This window comes from Notolepis coatsorum, assembly GCF_963971535.1.
Source record: "Notolepis coatsorum genome assembly, chromosome: 4".
In the NCBI taxonomy this organism is placed as follows: domain Eukaryota; kingdom Metazoa; phylum Chordata; class Actinopteri; order Aulopiformes; family Paralepididae; genus Notolepis; species Notolepis coatsorum.
The window spans coordinates 183,790,762-183,807,290 of NC_140168.1; the positions used below are offsets into that span (position 1 = coordinate 183,790,762).

The 16,529-nt window shown below is 42.7% G+C and overlaps 1 protein-coding gene across 1 annotated transcript in view; it reads left to right on the forward strand.

The window, feature by feature from the left end:
- The window catches only part of tbc1d19 (TBC1 domain family, member 19), a gene marked incomplete at its 3' end in the record, with an annotated part of 94,080 nt that overhangs the window by 28,747 nt on the left and 48,804 nt on the right, over window positions 1-16,529 (forward strand). Inside the window, 4 exon segments of the mRNA XM_084312183.1 lie at window positions 5,887-5,933; window positions 6,981-7,091; window positions 8,442-8,514; window positions 13,276-13,314. Coding sequence (XP_084168309.1) covers window positions 5,887-5,933; window positions 6,981-7,091; window positions 8,442-8,514; window positions 13,276-13,314 — 270 coding nt within the window.

Genomic DNA, 16,529 nt, shown 5'->3' on the forward strand with positions numbered 1-16,529 from the left:
GTTTCTGTATGAAAGGTGCTATACAAATAACGTTTATTATTATTATTATTATTATTATTATTATTATTATTATTATCTGTCTCTATCTCTATCGCACTCTCTCTATCTAACTCTCTCTCTGTCTCTCTCTATTTATATCTCACTCTATCTAACTCTCTATCTCACTCTCTCTATCTCTGTGTCTCTCTGTGTCTCTATATCTCTCTCTGTCTCTCTCTGTCTCACTCTCTATCTCACTATCTCTCTCTATCTCTCTCACTCTATACCACTCTATCTCACTCTCTCACTCTATCTCACTCTCCTTCACTCACGGGAATCGAACCTGGAACCTTCCGACTACCAGACGACCACTCTACCTCCTGAGCCACTGTTGCCCCTGTACCACAGATGGGGCTCTTATGAATCTTATCAGTTTATGATTATGATTATTTTCCTTTCTCTTCTCTCTCTCTCTCACTCTCTCCCTCTTTCTCTCTCTCTCTCCCTCTCTTTCTCTCTATCTCCTCTCTCTCTCTCTCTCTCTCTCTCTCTCTCTCTCTCTCTCTCTCTCTCTCTCTCTCTCTCTCTCTCTCAAAATTCAATTTCAATTCAAATGGGCTTTATTGACATGGGAAACATATGTTTACATTGCCAAAACAAAACAATCAAACAGAGAAATCAGTACATTACAGAAGGAATTTCTTGTACAGTCTTTATGGTGGTTGTATTCCGTTGGATGTCCTTGTTTGCAATTTGTGGGAAGTATATGTCTCTGATGTCTTGGTATAGTGGGCAGGTTGTTAAGAAGTGGAGCTCGGTTTCCACCTCTTGTGTGCAGTGGGTGCATAGTCTGTCTTCTCTTGGGAGCCAGGTCGCGTCTATGCTTTAAGCAAGTGGCTTGTCCTTCCGCGTTGCTCTGATTGGCCACTGATCTACGCTAGTTTCGCCCCCACGCTAGTTTTGCCCCCACGCAAGTATGAGTGCGCGCATGAGCATAGATAATAATAATGCGAGAGCCCTCGCACACACGCAGCGTAGATAATAATAATAATAATGCGAGAGCCCTCGCACACACGCAGCGTAGATAATAATAATAATAATGCGAGAGCCCTCGCACACACGCAGCGTAGATAATAATAATAATAATGCGAGAGCCCTCGCACACACGCAGCGTAGATAATAATAATAATAATGCGAGAGCCCTTGCACACACGCAGCGTAGATAATAATAATAATAATGCGAGAGCCCTCGCACACACGCAGCGTAGATAATAATAATAATAATGCGAGAGCCCTCGCACACACGCAGCGTAGATAATAATAATAATAATGCGAGAGCCCTCGCACACACGCAGCGTAGATAATAATAATAATGCGAGAGCCCTCGCACACACGCAGCGTAGATAATAATAATAATAATGCGAGAGCCCTCGCACACACGCACGCTGAAATGGGTATCGTAGAACATGACATATTAGACAAACGCACGCAATTGGCACAAGTGTAAATTATGCATTAGTCACTCAGTTTTAACATCGACACACTTAGCTCAACTCGTTCGTCAGCTGGCTGTGGAGCCTATGGTCACAAGTTCAAATCACTCTTAGTTACATTTTTTTTTTTTTGTATTTAATTTTTTTATTATTTTTTAAACAAACGCATAAACAAACATGACAACACACGATTAGATATACATACAAGCATTGTTAACAGTGCACATCAAATTAAATCACTGTTTAGATAAATGTCTTATACAAGATATGCCCCTAATACCTGCCATCTATTCCCCTACACACATATGCTCTTGCTCGCACCCCCCACCCTGGACCCCCCAATGGATAATCCATCCATTATCATTCGCTCCTAACCAGACACTACCATTATATGCTAGCTTTTATTCTCTCCACCACTTCTAACCACATTGTCAATTTGGATTCATTGAGACCCAAAATTCTTGCTGTAGATATTTCTAGATAAATCACATCGAGATATGTAAGAATCCAGACCTTTCGGCAAATTTTTTCCGGTTGAATCCATCGTGATGCTATCAGTTTTTTAGCCACTGTAATACCAGATAAAACAAATCTCTTTAGCTGTATAGATACTGCATACTCAAAAACATCATTCAGCAGTAATACAGAGGGGTGTACAGGTATATTCAGAATTAAGAGATTTGATAATTGCTGGGTCACTTCTTTCCAGAATATCTTAACTGGTGGGCAGTCCCAGTACATGTGCATAAATGTCCCCCCCATTATAGGAGTCAAGTATGTCCTATGAATATAGTTAAGATTGATTTGTTGATGGTCCGGGTTCCTTGATGCAAGTCGAACATTTGCCCAGGCTTCTTGCCAATCAAAATCTTTTTCCAGGTCTGGTATATCCCTCCTCCAAATAGAGTCTAGGTGGAGGGTTTCATACGAGGCCGTTAGTAATTGATGATAAAAATCTGATACAAAACCTCTTGATGTCTCTCTTTCATAGAAACATTTGTGGTATCTGTGGTGTGCAATTGGTATCCTTAATGGAACACCGTGAGCCTTCAAACAACAATAATTGTGCGTAAAAATAATATGTGGAACCGGTGAGATTAAATTTATTTTCTATTTCATCATAACTACAAATACCCTGTTTGTTGAAAACATCTCCTAATGTATGTATGCCTTGCTTTTCCCATCTAGGGAATCTTATAGGTCGTTTTCATAACATGTAGTGTGGTAGTGAAAGGGTTAACCTGTAGTGTGGTAGTGAAAGGGTTAATGACATGCCTCAATTAGTATAATTCACAGCTGGGTCTGTTAGTGAGGCACTGAAGTGTAGGCTTCCAGGAAGCTCCGTCCCGCCCTGCAGCTTGTTTGATAATAATTGTGTCAAACTATACTAATATGTCTCTCTCTATTCAACACTTTGATGAACATTGTTACTAGGGTTGTCCCAGACTAAGGATTTGGATGGTCGACTATGATTGGCCAAAATTGGCCGTTAGTCGACTATTGGTAGAATAAAAAAAAAAGTATAATATTTTTTTTTATCATTCCATTTGGGCTGTGGGGGGTGCTTAATGTCTGAAGGAGTTGACTGAAGGTTTCTTGTCCTCTGCAAAAGCATGCAATTGGTCCACTGATGGATACATCTTGATATTTGTCTAGTCTAGTGTGTTCATTAGATGGGTGAAATCGTCTTTCAGTGCCTCTGTGCCTGTTTTTGTAGGCAGTTAGCCTCTGGTATGCGTGCCATTAGCGTTAGCCACGCTTCTAGGCCTCTTTTCTTTTGGTAAGAATGATAAAAAAAATTAAGAATTATATATATATATTTTTTTTTTTTTTTGGTCCACTTTTTCTCCCATTTTTCTATATTTTCTCCCATCCCAATTTCGTATCATCCAATTCAACCCTCCCCTGTCACGAACGCTGTTTCTTGCCTCCCACAAGCCGGCTGCAATGTGGACTAAGTCATACATAGCACAAGTCCCCTCCGGTACTTGAGGTAACAGCAGTCGCATCTTTTCACCTGCGCAGCTCGATCTCTCAGTGTCGAGGAGTAACGCGTGGGAGGCTCACGCTGCCCCCGACACTTCCTGATTCTACTGCGCAGGCGCACCAACCGACTTGTAGGAGTCGCTTGTTCACAACGTTCGATCCCCACCCTTCAGTTTTCCCTCCCCGTAATACGGCCAATGTGTATTACTGCGGACGACCAGCTAAACTGAAAACAATGTGGAGAGCTGGATTCGAACACGCGAATCCTAGCGTCTCCACACTGGTGGCGAGTGCCTTGCCCACTACACCACCTAGCCGCCCATAATTATATATATATTTTTACTATTCGACTAAGAGGTTGGTTAGTCGACTACAGCTCCTTTCGACCGATTAATCGACTAATAGGGGTCAGCCCTAATTGTTACTCAGCTGATAGAGTTGTGCCCTTCCTGCTGACCTGTCATACAGAACCTGTAAGTCGCTTTGGATAAAAGCGTCAGCTAAATGTCAAATTTAATAGGTAATTCCTGTGATCGTGGGATGGTTTCGGCCAGTATTTGTGAGGGTGTATGACTGAATTCCAGAGAAGCCGCCACCCTTATCTGTGATATGGTCAGCAAAGCTTTGCTCCATTTGACGGCGTGTGGGAGGAAGACTTTGTGGTTTGTTTGAAGTGCAACAACCAAAATAGCTTTTATTAGATGCTACTCCTCACAGGCTTTGATACAGAGTGCCCAAAGTACTGGTGGGAAAGTCACAGTCGCAGAGTCACAGCACCTATTAAAGCAACACGCCAACATTATGGGAAATTTGCTTATCGTCTTCTCCAGAGAGAGACAATAAGATAGATACCAGTTTCCTCTCTGCGTTCAGTAGAAAGCTATCTGGCTGCACGTTAGCCTAGCTTAGCACAATGAATGGAAGCAGACAGTGCTGGTTAGCCTTCGGGAGAGGTGTTAACCGGCACTGTCTGCTTCCATTCATTGTGCTAAGCTAACGTGCAACCAGATAGCTTTCTACTGAATGCACAGAGAGGAAACTGGTATCTATCTTCTTGTCTCTCTGGAGAAGACGGTAAGCTAATTTACCAAAATGTTGGTGTTTCTCCTAGTCAGTGGAACAATGCAGGAAAAGTCACTCAGTGAAATCACAGATGGCTCCACTTGTCTCCTGCTTTGTCCATCGACACAAAATCTCCCACTTGATTGTCCTGAGATCATAGGCTGCACTGTGCATTGATTCCTTTTTTAGGGTGGTTTTTCGCTCTCGCAGTTTGGCGAATCTCTATCAGCCGGGATGTTCTGCTCTGTTACCGTCGTAAATGTCACCGGCTTTGTTTTGACTGCAACAGATACAAGTCCGGAGTCATAAGTTCAAACACTGTGGCTTGGTCAGGGTTCAAGTTTGTGTTTTTATTATTATTATATATTTTTTAAAGCAGCTGTGCATGTGGAATCCCTGTGCATCCTCTTGAGCTATTGTCAGTGATATGTAATATGCTTTATTACAGGTCTGTCCCAAAAATGTCAAACAATTGTTGTTTCTCATAACATATTACAAGATGGAGACATGCAATTCGCAACAATGCTAGATATCGGTGCGCCAACGCATCACAACAAATATCACACCGATCGGCCAGACGGCGGCGCTAGGATCAAAGGTCAAAATGGCACACTTTGAAAAGCCGCAACTCGTAAACCGTAACTCCGATTGACGCGATACTCTTAACACATATACAGCTGTGTTTGGTCTACAACTTTGCTAAACGGGACCACCCGCGTCGGCCATCTTGGACTATCCGTCATATATATTTCTTGGAAAACACCCTCTTCTCCTAGTACTCCTCCTAGGTTGTCCACCCGATTCTCGCAAAGCAAGCTGGGGAGGCATCTATGGAGCAAACATCCTTCCTGGTATGATTCTAAGAGTTGCCAGGCCAAACCGTAAAAAAAATTGGAAAACAGGTGTTGGAAACAGGAAGTGACGTGTTACTCTGCGCGTGTGTTCGCTCCATAATGGGGGAGGGGTGTGCGTGGTCGTCTGTCATTCGGGCCACATGGTGGCGCTATTCACAAAAATCAAATGATAGAGGTGTGAAATTTGCCACACTGATGGACGTTGATGTGCCAACACCTCACAACAAATATCACACTAATCGTCCTGTAGCGCTATATCCAAAGGTCAAAATGTACAACATAACTTAACATAACTTGTACACCGTAAGTCTGACCGACACATGGCTTGGTTCACATTTCCAGATATCCTTGGTCTACAATTCTCCCACTACATAACTACATAAAGACAATGGCTTCAATGCTTATGTAACAGTGCGAATGGGTGGTTTCCCGTAGCCAGATTGGTTGCAGTCTATCACAGATTACATACTTGTATGGCATACGTTCATGTGTGTTTCTCTGCCCCTCCACAGATCTCAGTCGCTTCAGGCCTGTCTATGCCCCCAAAGACTTCCTGGAGGTAAGTGGCTTCCTATTAAACGTATTTGAAGCACTGCCGTGCATGATATTGTCAAGGTTCCCTCCTGTGCAGGTCTGGGAAAAGTCTTGTAAATGACTTCCAGGTCATGACAAGTTTGGGAAATGCTCATAAAAGTCAGGAAAAGCATGAGGGAAAGATATTGCTGTTCAGACATAAATCACATTTAGACTACATACTGCTAGTTGTACACACACTGTCATCAGCATACAGGGTTATATCAGGGTTATTATAGTTTTGTATTTTTCATTTTGTTTTTAAAATGAGCTCAGTTTAATTTAATTTCCAGAGTGGGTTTGCAAGTTTCAGTTTTTGTTTTTATTGTTTAAATTGTTTTTGTTATTATTATTATTATTATTATTATTATTATTATTATTATTATTATTATTATTGTTATTGTTATTGTTATTGTTATTGTTATTGTTATTATTATTATTATTATTATTATTATTATTATTATTATTATTATTATTATTATATATTTGTATATATATATTATACTGTATTGTCAGCGGCCAGATTTAGGAAGTTCAGAAGGTATTGTGTAATACAGACACATCACTTTATAAAGGCAACTGTCTCTCAGTCATGTAGATGTCCTAGTCTCGATGCACATAATGCACCAATGCTGCCTCACGCTTGCTATAGTATGTTGACAATTTTGACCAAATTGACAAAGTCAACAAAGACTGAAGACATTTTATATATATATATATATATATATATATATTTTTTTTTTCAGTTAGTTTGATAAGTACACAATATAGTTTCAGGTTTTCTTTTTTTCTAGTCTAGTTTTTATTTCAGTTCACTAAAATGTTTTTTTTCCGCACACCTAGTTTTAGTTTTCAGTTTGTTTTTAGTTAACCACGGACCAACATCTTCAAATCCAGTCAAGACATCGGGGTTTGGATTTTTTTCTTTTTTTTAATGTGTAGGATCACTGTATATTGGGAGTTGTAGTCTTTGTGGAGGAGAGGGAAGTCTGCTGTTCATCTTAAAGACTACATTCCCCATCATGCCTTTCAGGTGCTTATCAGCCTGCGGAACCCCAACTATGACAGGAGCGAGGACATCAGTGCCAAGAGCCACTGGGGTGTTATTCAGGTGCCCCTCCGTGTCCGGGACGTCCCACAGATGGTACGGACGTGTGTGTCTGTCTGTGTGTAAATGGCTGCATTTATATACCGCTTTTATCCAAAGCGCTTTACAATTTGTTCCTCACATTTTTACCCACACACTCACACACCGCTGACAAAGGCAACCATGCAAGGTGCCAACCTGCTCATTAGGGGGAGCAATTATGGGTTATTAAGTGTCTTGCTCAAGGACACTTCGACACACTGCCTGGGAGGAGCGGGAATCGAACCGGGAACCTCCTGATCTATCTTTCTTTCTTTCTTTCTTTCTTTCTTTCTTTCTTTCTTTCTTTCTTTCTTTCTTTCTTTCTTTCTTTCTTTCTTTCTTTCTTTCTTTCTTTCTTTCTTTCTTTCTTTCTTTCTTTCTTTCTCTCTTTCTTTCTTAAGAGGGTCGGGTTAGGTTGGCTTCCTGTACAGAAATGGAACCAGCTTTCCTGTGATTAGTAGAAAGAGCATTATTGAAGCTGTTTCCTTATGAATTATGGTGATGTGATTTATAGGCTTCAACTCTTAAACCGCTCGACTCGGTCCATCATTCTGCCCTCAGATTTATTACTGGTGACAGATATGATACCCACCACTGTGTCCTTTATGATATAATATATGATACCCACCACTGTGTCCTTTATGATATAATATATGATGCTCACCACTGTGTCCTTTATGAAAAGGTCGGACGGCCTTCTCTGGTTGAAAGGTTGAACCACCCTTTAAAGCCTGTATTGGTAAACTCTTACATCACAACACTGTTGGAATGGAATCTTGGAACATTTTCTACACGTTGAAATAATTCTTAGAGTTCCTCCAGTTTGCTCTGAACTAGGAGATACTGCTTTTTCCTTTGATGCTTCCAACACCTGGAATGCCCTCTGACTGACTCTGAAGCTGAAGGTTCTTCCTTCTCTTGCTGCATTTAAAAGTATGATCTCCGACCACTGTGTCGACTTGTAACTGTCTTAGTTTATCGGCAATTTCATACATATAGGTACAACAAATAAGAATAAACAATAAAATATCTGCTATGTCTTGTTTTGTAAGCTTGTTGTTGCTGTAAATGAGGGTAACCTCAGTGTCTCACAAGTTGAAATGAAAGGTTAGGTTAAGGCAAGTACTGGGTAAGGTTAAGGTTTGAGGCTAGGGAACGAGTCAACCCAGAGTCCCCAAGTTTGACCTGGTTTGTAAGCGTGTGCACACATCATATGTCCGTCATTTCCTTCTCAGGCACAATATGTGGACATTAGTATTGATGGGTGAGCTGCTATGGGATGATGATATGGTATGAAGGCTGCCAGGGAGGATCAATCAGATTGGATGATTGTTGACTGATTCATTTTAAATTTTCAACCGGCAGAGAGAAGCTTACTCGGAGCTGAGCTTGACCATGGGCCAGCTGGGCATCGACGACCTGACTCACATCCATCCAGGTAACAAGACATTCACTCACATCCACCCAGGTAACAAGACATTCACTCACATCCACCCAGGTAACAAGACATTCACTCACATCCACCCAGGTAACAAGACATTCACTCACATCCACCCAGGTAACAAGACATTCACTCACATCCACCCAGGTAACAAGACATTCACTCACATCCACCCAGGTAACAAGACATTCACTCACATCCACCCAGGTAACAAGACATTCACTCACATCCACCCAGGTAACAAGACATTCACTCACATCCACCCAGGTAACAAGACATTCACTCACATCCAGGTAACAAGACATTCACTCACATCCACCCAGGTAACAAGACATTCACTCACATCCACCCAGGTAACAAGACATTCACTCACATCCACCCAGGTAACAAGACATTCACTCACATCCACCCAGGTAACAAGACATTCACTCACATCCACCCAGGTAACAAGACATTCACTCACATCCACCCAGGTAACAAGACATTCACTCACATCCAGGTAACAAGACATTCACTCACATCCACCCAGGTAACAAGACATTCACTCACATCCACCCAGGTAACAAGACATTCACTCACATCCACCCAGGTAACAAGACATTCACTCACATCCAGGTAACAAGACATTCACTCACATCCACCCAGGTAACAAGACATTCACTCACATCCACCCAGGTAACAAGACATTCACTCACATCCACCCAGGTAACAAGACATTCACTCACATCCACCCAGGTAACAAGACATTCACTCACATCCACCCAGGTAACAAGACATTCACTCACATCCAGGTAACAAGACATTCACTCACATCCACCCAGGTAACAAGACATTCACTCACATCCAGGTAACAAGACATTCACTCACATCCACCCAGGTAACAAGACATTCACTCACATCCACCCAGGTAACAAGACATTCACTCACATCCACCCAGGTAACAAGACATTCACTCACATCCACCCAGGTAACAAGACATTCACTCACATCCACCCAGGTAACAAGACATTCACTCACATCCACCCAGGTAACAAGACATTCACTCACATCCAGGTAACAAGACATTCACTCACATCCACCCAGGTAACAAGACATTCACTCACATCCACCCAGGTAACAAGACATTCACTCACATCCACCCAGGTAACAAGACATTCACTCACATCTCACATCCAGGTAACAAGACATTCACTCATACTGTAGTTATTTTTCTTTGCGTAGCACTTTGTATTATGATACACAAATTACAGGGTAATTACAGGGTAATAACATATCAAATAGATCTGGTAATTCTCTGTAATAATGGCGGTAATTTCTGTAGGTTTACCTGAGAAAGCACGTCCGTAATTACAAATAATGACTTGTCAATACTGGATCTGAATGTCTGGTTATTTCTAATTTATTACACTATAATTACCCTGTAGTTTGTCTACTGTAATTATGTGTCGTCAAAGACGACCTTTGCACTCAACATTTACAGTAACTCATTCCCCCACAATCTCACCACACAAAGTTGATCTGTCTTTTTCATTTAATTGTATTTTTATTTAACCTTTATTGAACCTTTATTTAACCAGGCAGGTCAATTAAGAACAAGTTCTTATTCACAATGACAGCTTGGCGAGAGGACAAGAGGGCCTTTCGAAGGGTAACAGGGGTGGGGGGTGGGGGGGGGGGGCAAAATATTTTAAATTAAATAGAAAAGAGACAGACGATACATACATCACAGAGGTAAGGGAAATAATTAAAACGCACATCAAACAAGCAAAGCAACCAAATAAAATTACAAGGTATGTAAATACATGAAGCAAATTAACAGATTTATAGTTAGTCATTGTTGTTTCCGGCTTCGATTGAAATTGCAATGTATTTCCAATGGACACATTTCTAAATCGTCTCGTTTAAATCAAATAAAGCATGAACATGGTGTACCTCTGTGTGTATTCATCCACAATCTATAGCTCAACATGAAATAATTCGCAATTAATCGTAAAATAATTACGTCTTATTTTATTTCAACCAAAAATGATTAAACAATAATGTTAGTGATAGAATGGAACTCATTTTGTGCAAAAATGGAAAGCTTGCCAATGTTCACGAGGCAGAACTATTACAATAGTCGATACAGTTTCCCAATGATAAATCCTTATACGAGTGGACCGCGCGGGAAACTAAAGTGACGTCAGACTACACCAGATACGACCGAAATCGGTTTCGTCTGGACATGGCCTAAGAATTGCAGGTGTGTGTAAACAACTCTGAGATAGAGTCCTTAACACATCCAGTGCCGTTCTCGTAGATCTACGTTTCTGTCGCCCAATCGTTGAGTGCCGGAAACGTAGATCTACGTTTCTGTCACGGTATTTTTTTTATTCGCTATTGCCATTCATAATTCAGCGGGACACCTTGTGCATACTGTTCGGAGTGTGTCTGAGCTGGCAGACGGTCTTATACCGCCTTCTAACGCCTTCTGCCATTATTGCACCCCGTTAGATACGGGTTCGTTTATTTTCTCTACCGAGCTGCGGCGTGGGGGCGGGTCCTAAACACTATTTTTTTTTATCCACTTTTTCTCCTGTTTTTCTGTATTTTCCTCCCATCCCAATTTGTCATTATGCCAATTCCCCCCTCCCCTTCCTGGTCGTTGCGCGCATGTGCCCCCCACTGGTCGGTCTAGGGAGCCCTGAAGTCTATCACATGCTTCCTCCGATACATAGGAGACAGCCAGCAGCCTCTTTTCACCTGACAGCACGGACTCTCATTGGTGAAGTGTAACACGTGGGAGGTCACACTACCTTCACCATTTCCATCCCTCGCTGTGCAGGCGCCCTGACCGACCTGTAGGAGTCGCTGTTTACAATGACCAGATTACCACCCACCGGCTTCCCTCCCGCTGACACCGCCAATTGTGTCAGTATGACGGCCGGCCAAGCCGGAGGCACCGCTGACAGCCGCATTCGATACCAGTGTCTCTGCGGTGGTAGACAGACGCTAAGTCCGCTGTGCTACCCTGCCGCCATTTTAATTACTTTCTTACTTCCTTTTTTTTTTTACTCCACTGTATGAAGCACACTCTCAGGGGCTCATACAGAACCAAGCATTTCACTGTAAAGTACATGTATTTTATTGTGACAATTAATAAACAAACTTGAAACAAACTTGAAGTGTTTTAACACGGGCACATCTGGCGAGATCTGGTGAGCAGCTCTGGTGTCCTAGGGGAGTAGATGACAATTTGAGTCATTCTTGCTTGTGATTCACCAGAAAGGATATGTTGACAGTCCAGCTGTGTAATAAACGTGTCTTTTGGAGTGATCGTATTATCTGCGTCTTACGCCACTATTTCCAGACCGTATCGGATCCAGGCTGTAAATAACATTGTGTTTTTCCCTCCTGCGTCCTCCTAAATCAATCAACCTGATAAGCGTTTGGAGGCAGGACGGCGACTTTGGCTCCGTTCACACTGCAGGCCCTGGTGCTCGATTTGATTTAGTGCTCCGATCTGATTTAGTGCTCTGATCCTCTTTTGGTTTGGCTGTTTGTTCACATTCGTTTTTAAACGTGGCCAAGAGCAGATTCCAGCTTGTGAACCGGTCATGCTCCTGAACTGATCCGCATGCTCAAATGAACGATAATGAAGATGGATTTAAACATGGAGGACACTGAAGTAACAGTTTGTGGTTTCATTCAAACTGTTCATTCATTCAAACGCAGACCGGTCAGTGTCCAAGTCCGAGTCACCAAAGAAGAGCTAGAGTCGAGTCCCCATTACCCTAGTCCGAGTCTGAGTCCAAGTCATCAAGGTTGAGTCCACTCCACTCTACAAATAAATAAAAGAAAATTCTACGTTAAACATAAATGACACAGCGGTCACCGTTTCAAAGGGAGTTTATTTACTTTGTGACACAATAGCCAAACAAATGCACTAGCCATCGATATCTTATACCAAATGATTAGGGCCTATTACAATTTCTTTTTAAATCAATTAACCTGTCCGAGTCCTCGTCTGCACCTTCCGAGTCCGAATGCAGTCAATGCTCGAGTCCGAGTCATCAGGGCTCAAGTCCAAGTTGAGTCACAGAGTCCTGAAAATCGAGTACTACAACACTGGGACCGGTTATATATATCCCCCTCAAGTTTTGCTTATACAGAAGTATCACCCCAAATACTTCCACGTTTGTATCCACAGAACGACTCCTGCCAGCGCAGAGTTGTGATGAATGTCAATATAGAATGACGTAAAGGTCACATGGATTCTGACTTATGACTATGAATTCTCACAGACTGAGCTCGCATTGCGATAAAAATCAGACCTGTATCTGATTTAGGATCACATATGAAAGGGGCCCAAATCAAGAAAGAATCGGACTCGGGCCACTTTCGTCTGCAGTGTGAACGTAGCCATGATGCCTCCCCGGCTGGCGCCTCGTTGGTCTCTGTGGCTTCCTTCATACCAGCGGCCATCAGACTCCACAACAGTGGGCAGGGACTGCTGCCAGACATCCAACTACAACTATTAGGAATCTAAAAAGGACAATAATACTACCTTATGCATACTGCACCTTATGTGAATACTGTATATTTCAGTTAGTTAAGTTAGTTAATTATATTGATTTGTTATATTGTTTACACTGCTTGTTTGTCCTACCTGTACCTCCCCTCCCCCTCCCCTATGCTGCCTGAATTTCCCCAAGGGGATCAATAAAGGAATATCTTATCTATCTTATCTTCTCCTTATGTCTCTCTTTCTGACCACAGACCTGTTTGAAAGCGAGCACATCAACGTGGGGAAGAAAGGTACGTTGACGGACACGTTGTTTTGGTTTGGCTAGAAGTGTGTCTGTGCCATCTGTGCCATCTGTGCGGCTCACTACTCCACTACTTTGTGTCACTTGTTTTGTTCTTTTTTCACCCAAGTGATTTTTGAGTCTTAGTAAACATTTGACTGCATTTCAATAGACATCTGTAAATATTCTTGTGTTTTTGTGTGTGCATGTGCACTGATTCAGTACGAGTGTGTCTACCTCCCCCCCCTCAACTCGTGCCCTCACTCCCCCCCCCCCCCCCCATTTTTTTTTGTATCCACTTTTTCTCCTTATTTTTCTATTTTTCTCTCATCCCAATTTCGTATCGCCAATTCTCCCCTTCAATTCTCCCCTCCCCTGTCTTGAACGTTGCTAGACTATGCCTCCCACTGGTCGGCTGTAGTGAGGATAGAAGCCTTGCATCACGTGTCCCCTCCGGTAACAAGGAGGCAGCCTGTCGCATCTTTTCACCTGCCAGTGCGGACTCTCATTGGCGAGGTGTAACGTGTGGGAGGCTCACACTACCCCCGCCATTTCCTGTCTCTGCTGTGCAGGCGTCCCCAACCGACCTGTAGGAGTCGCTGTCCACAACGTCCAAATTACCACCCATCGACTTCCACCCGCTACCTCTGCCAATTGAGATAGTATGACGACTGGCCCAAGCCGCAGGCAACGCTGACTCTGGGAGTCGAGACCGGAGTCTCTTGCATTGGTGACGAGTGCAATCTCCGCTACGCCACCCAGCCGCACCCCCCCCCCCCCCCCCCCCCCCCCCCTTAATGTCGTCTACATAACTAACCCTGTCCCTCGTTGGTGTCTCAAGTGTTGCCGTCCCCGCAGCGTTCGCCCTGGTAGAGAGGAGCACTTTAACTCTTCTTCATTGCTGCGCTGCTCTGACCCCAGTGTAAACACCCCCCAACCCTCAGAACCACACACACACACACACACACACACACACACACACACACACACACACACACACACACACACACACACTCACTTTCGACGCATTCGCTAGCTATTCCACCCTCAGGTTTGGTGTTCCCCAGTGGCAAGCGGTCGAGTGTCGAGTGCACTCGTAAATCGAGGAGCGAGAGAGTGTGTTGGGTTTATGTTATGGCTGGTCAACACCTCCCAAGTCAAGGAGCGTGTATGTTTGGAGAACGTCACGGTCGATGGAGAGGGGGTGTGGGGTGTGAAGTTAGGATGGAGTCGGGAGAGCGTTGCGTTGTGTTTAGCGTCAGCGTTCAACAGCGAGTGGTTTTCAGGGATTGTATAATCAAGGTTTCTTTTTATGGGAGTGTTTATGTTATTTGGGTGTTTAGTGTTTCTGTGTTTTGGGAGAGGGGTGTGGTGGGGTTGTAAGGGTTTTCGCTGGACTACTGTGTGCGAGGGTGCCCACTGAGCAAGGCTGTAGGGTTCCTAATTTGTCGTATAAAACCTGGAACCGTCATGGAGTTTTGGGAATTCTGTTTTTAGAAGTCTCATTTTTTAAGTCTTTAGGTTAGGTTAGGTTTACTTTATTTGTTCAAGGGGGACAGTGTACATTAATAAAACATTTTACAGATGTAAATGCACCCAATTTTAGCCAAAAGGCTCATTTCCATTGGCAGTCCCCCTGCCAGAATGTACAGGCTAAAATCCTGTGTAAAAAAAAAGGGTTAGCAATAAAAACAGAATAAAATCAAGATAAATAACATTAGAATAAAAACACAACAAAAGCACATAGACATAGTAGGGATACAGGTCACAATACAGTCATGGACACAAGGACAGAGCACATCATGACATATTAAGAGTCCCAGACATAGACAGACGCACCATATCCACACACACACACATACACACTGGCAAACTGGCCACCGTAAATGCCCAAAACCCCCACCACCTCCTAATAGACAGTCTCCTCCCCACTGCATGTATATATTCCCTCCCCGCCGTATGTATATTTCCCTCCCACCCACCCACCCCCTCCTAATGTACAGTCCCCTCCCCATCATATGTATATACTCTGTCAGGATCTAGGGGTAACAGTACTGTATATTTGAATACCGCTTATGTCACAAATGTATCAGTACTAAATACCTATATGTCCCTATGCCATAAATGTCATGTATGTTGTGTATGTCATAAATGTCTATATGAATTGAAAATGGGGGACCCTGATGGAAACAAGACAAACGTCTTTCTCAGGTCTGCATCCCCTTAACAATTGTATGTATTGAGCCGTACTGTATTGTACCCATTCTGCAATCTGTTAAATAAAGTTTTCATTCATTCATTCATTCATTCATTCATTCATTCATTCATTCATTCATTCATTCATTCATTCATTCATTCATTCATTCATTCACACACAGACACCTCAGTGTTGACAGTTCTGGTTTTCAATGAGCCATGCCCTAACCCTGCACTTGAATGAATGGTATGATGTGGACACTCTAATTGTTTGAGGAATTGAGTTCCATTGGTGGGATGCTCTGTATGAGAAGACGGCCTGGCCAAATACACTTTTTTTAAAGGGATTGTACAGTCCCCCCTTGCCGCACCTCTAGTGTTCCTGGTTGAGGCAGACTTGAGGTTGATGAAACCAGACAAAGGAGGAGGAGCCAATCCACACTTTATTTTAAAAACTAGACAGACGTTTTGATATAGGGTCAGGTTTTCCCAACTGAGTAGATTATATTTTTTTAGAATGTGACAATGATGGTACCTGAATGGGTTCTTGTCTAGAATTTTTATTGCTTGTTTGTATAGTGATTGAAGTGGTTTCAGAATGGTGGAATGTGAATTGGACCAGGTTATCAAACAGTATGTGATGTGGGAAAGAACCATTGAATGAAAATATAGCTTTGCTGCCTCGGTTGAAAGGAAGTTTCTTATGTACCTGAAGTTTGATAGGCTGAACTTTACCTTATTGCAGACTTTTTTTCCCCAATGGATCGTATCTCAAGCCCCACCCTCTTTTCTTCATCCTCCAATCGCAAACCATTGCTTCCCTTTGGACAAACGTTGTTGTTCCGAGGGAAGCGACAGTTGGTGATTGGAGGATCAAGAAAAGAGGGCGGGGCTTGAGATGGGTCAAATGTCAAGTCCTGAGTGATTGTTCTACCTGGGACATTCAATTTAGCTGTTCAACAATGAAATGTCCGTTACATATACGCTGACAAAATACAGGTCTTGGAAATCGAGCTGTTTGTCATGGAA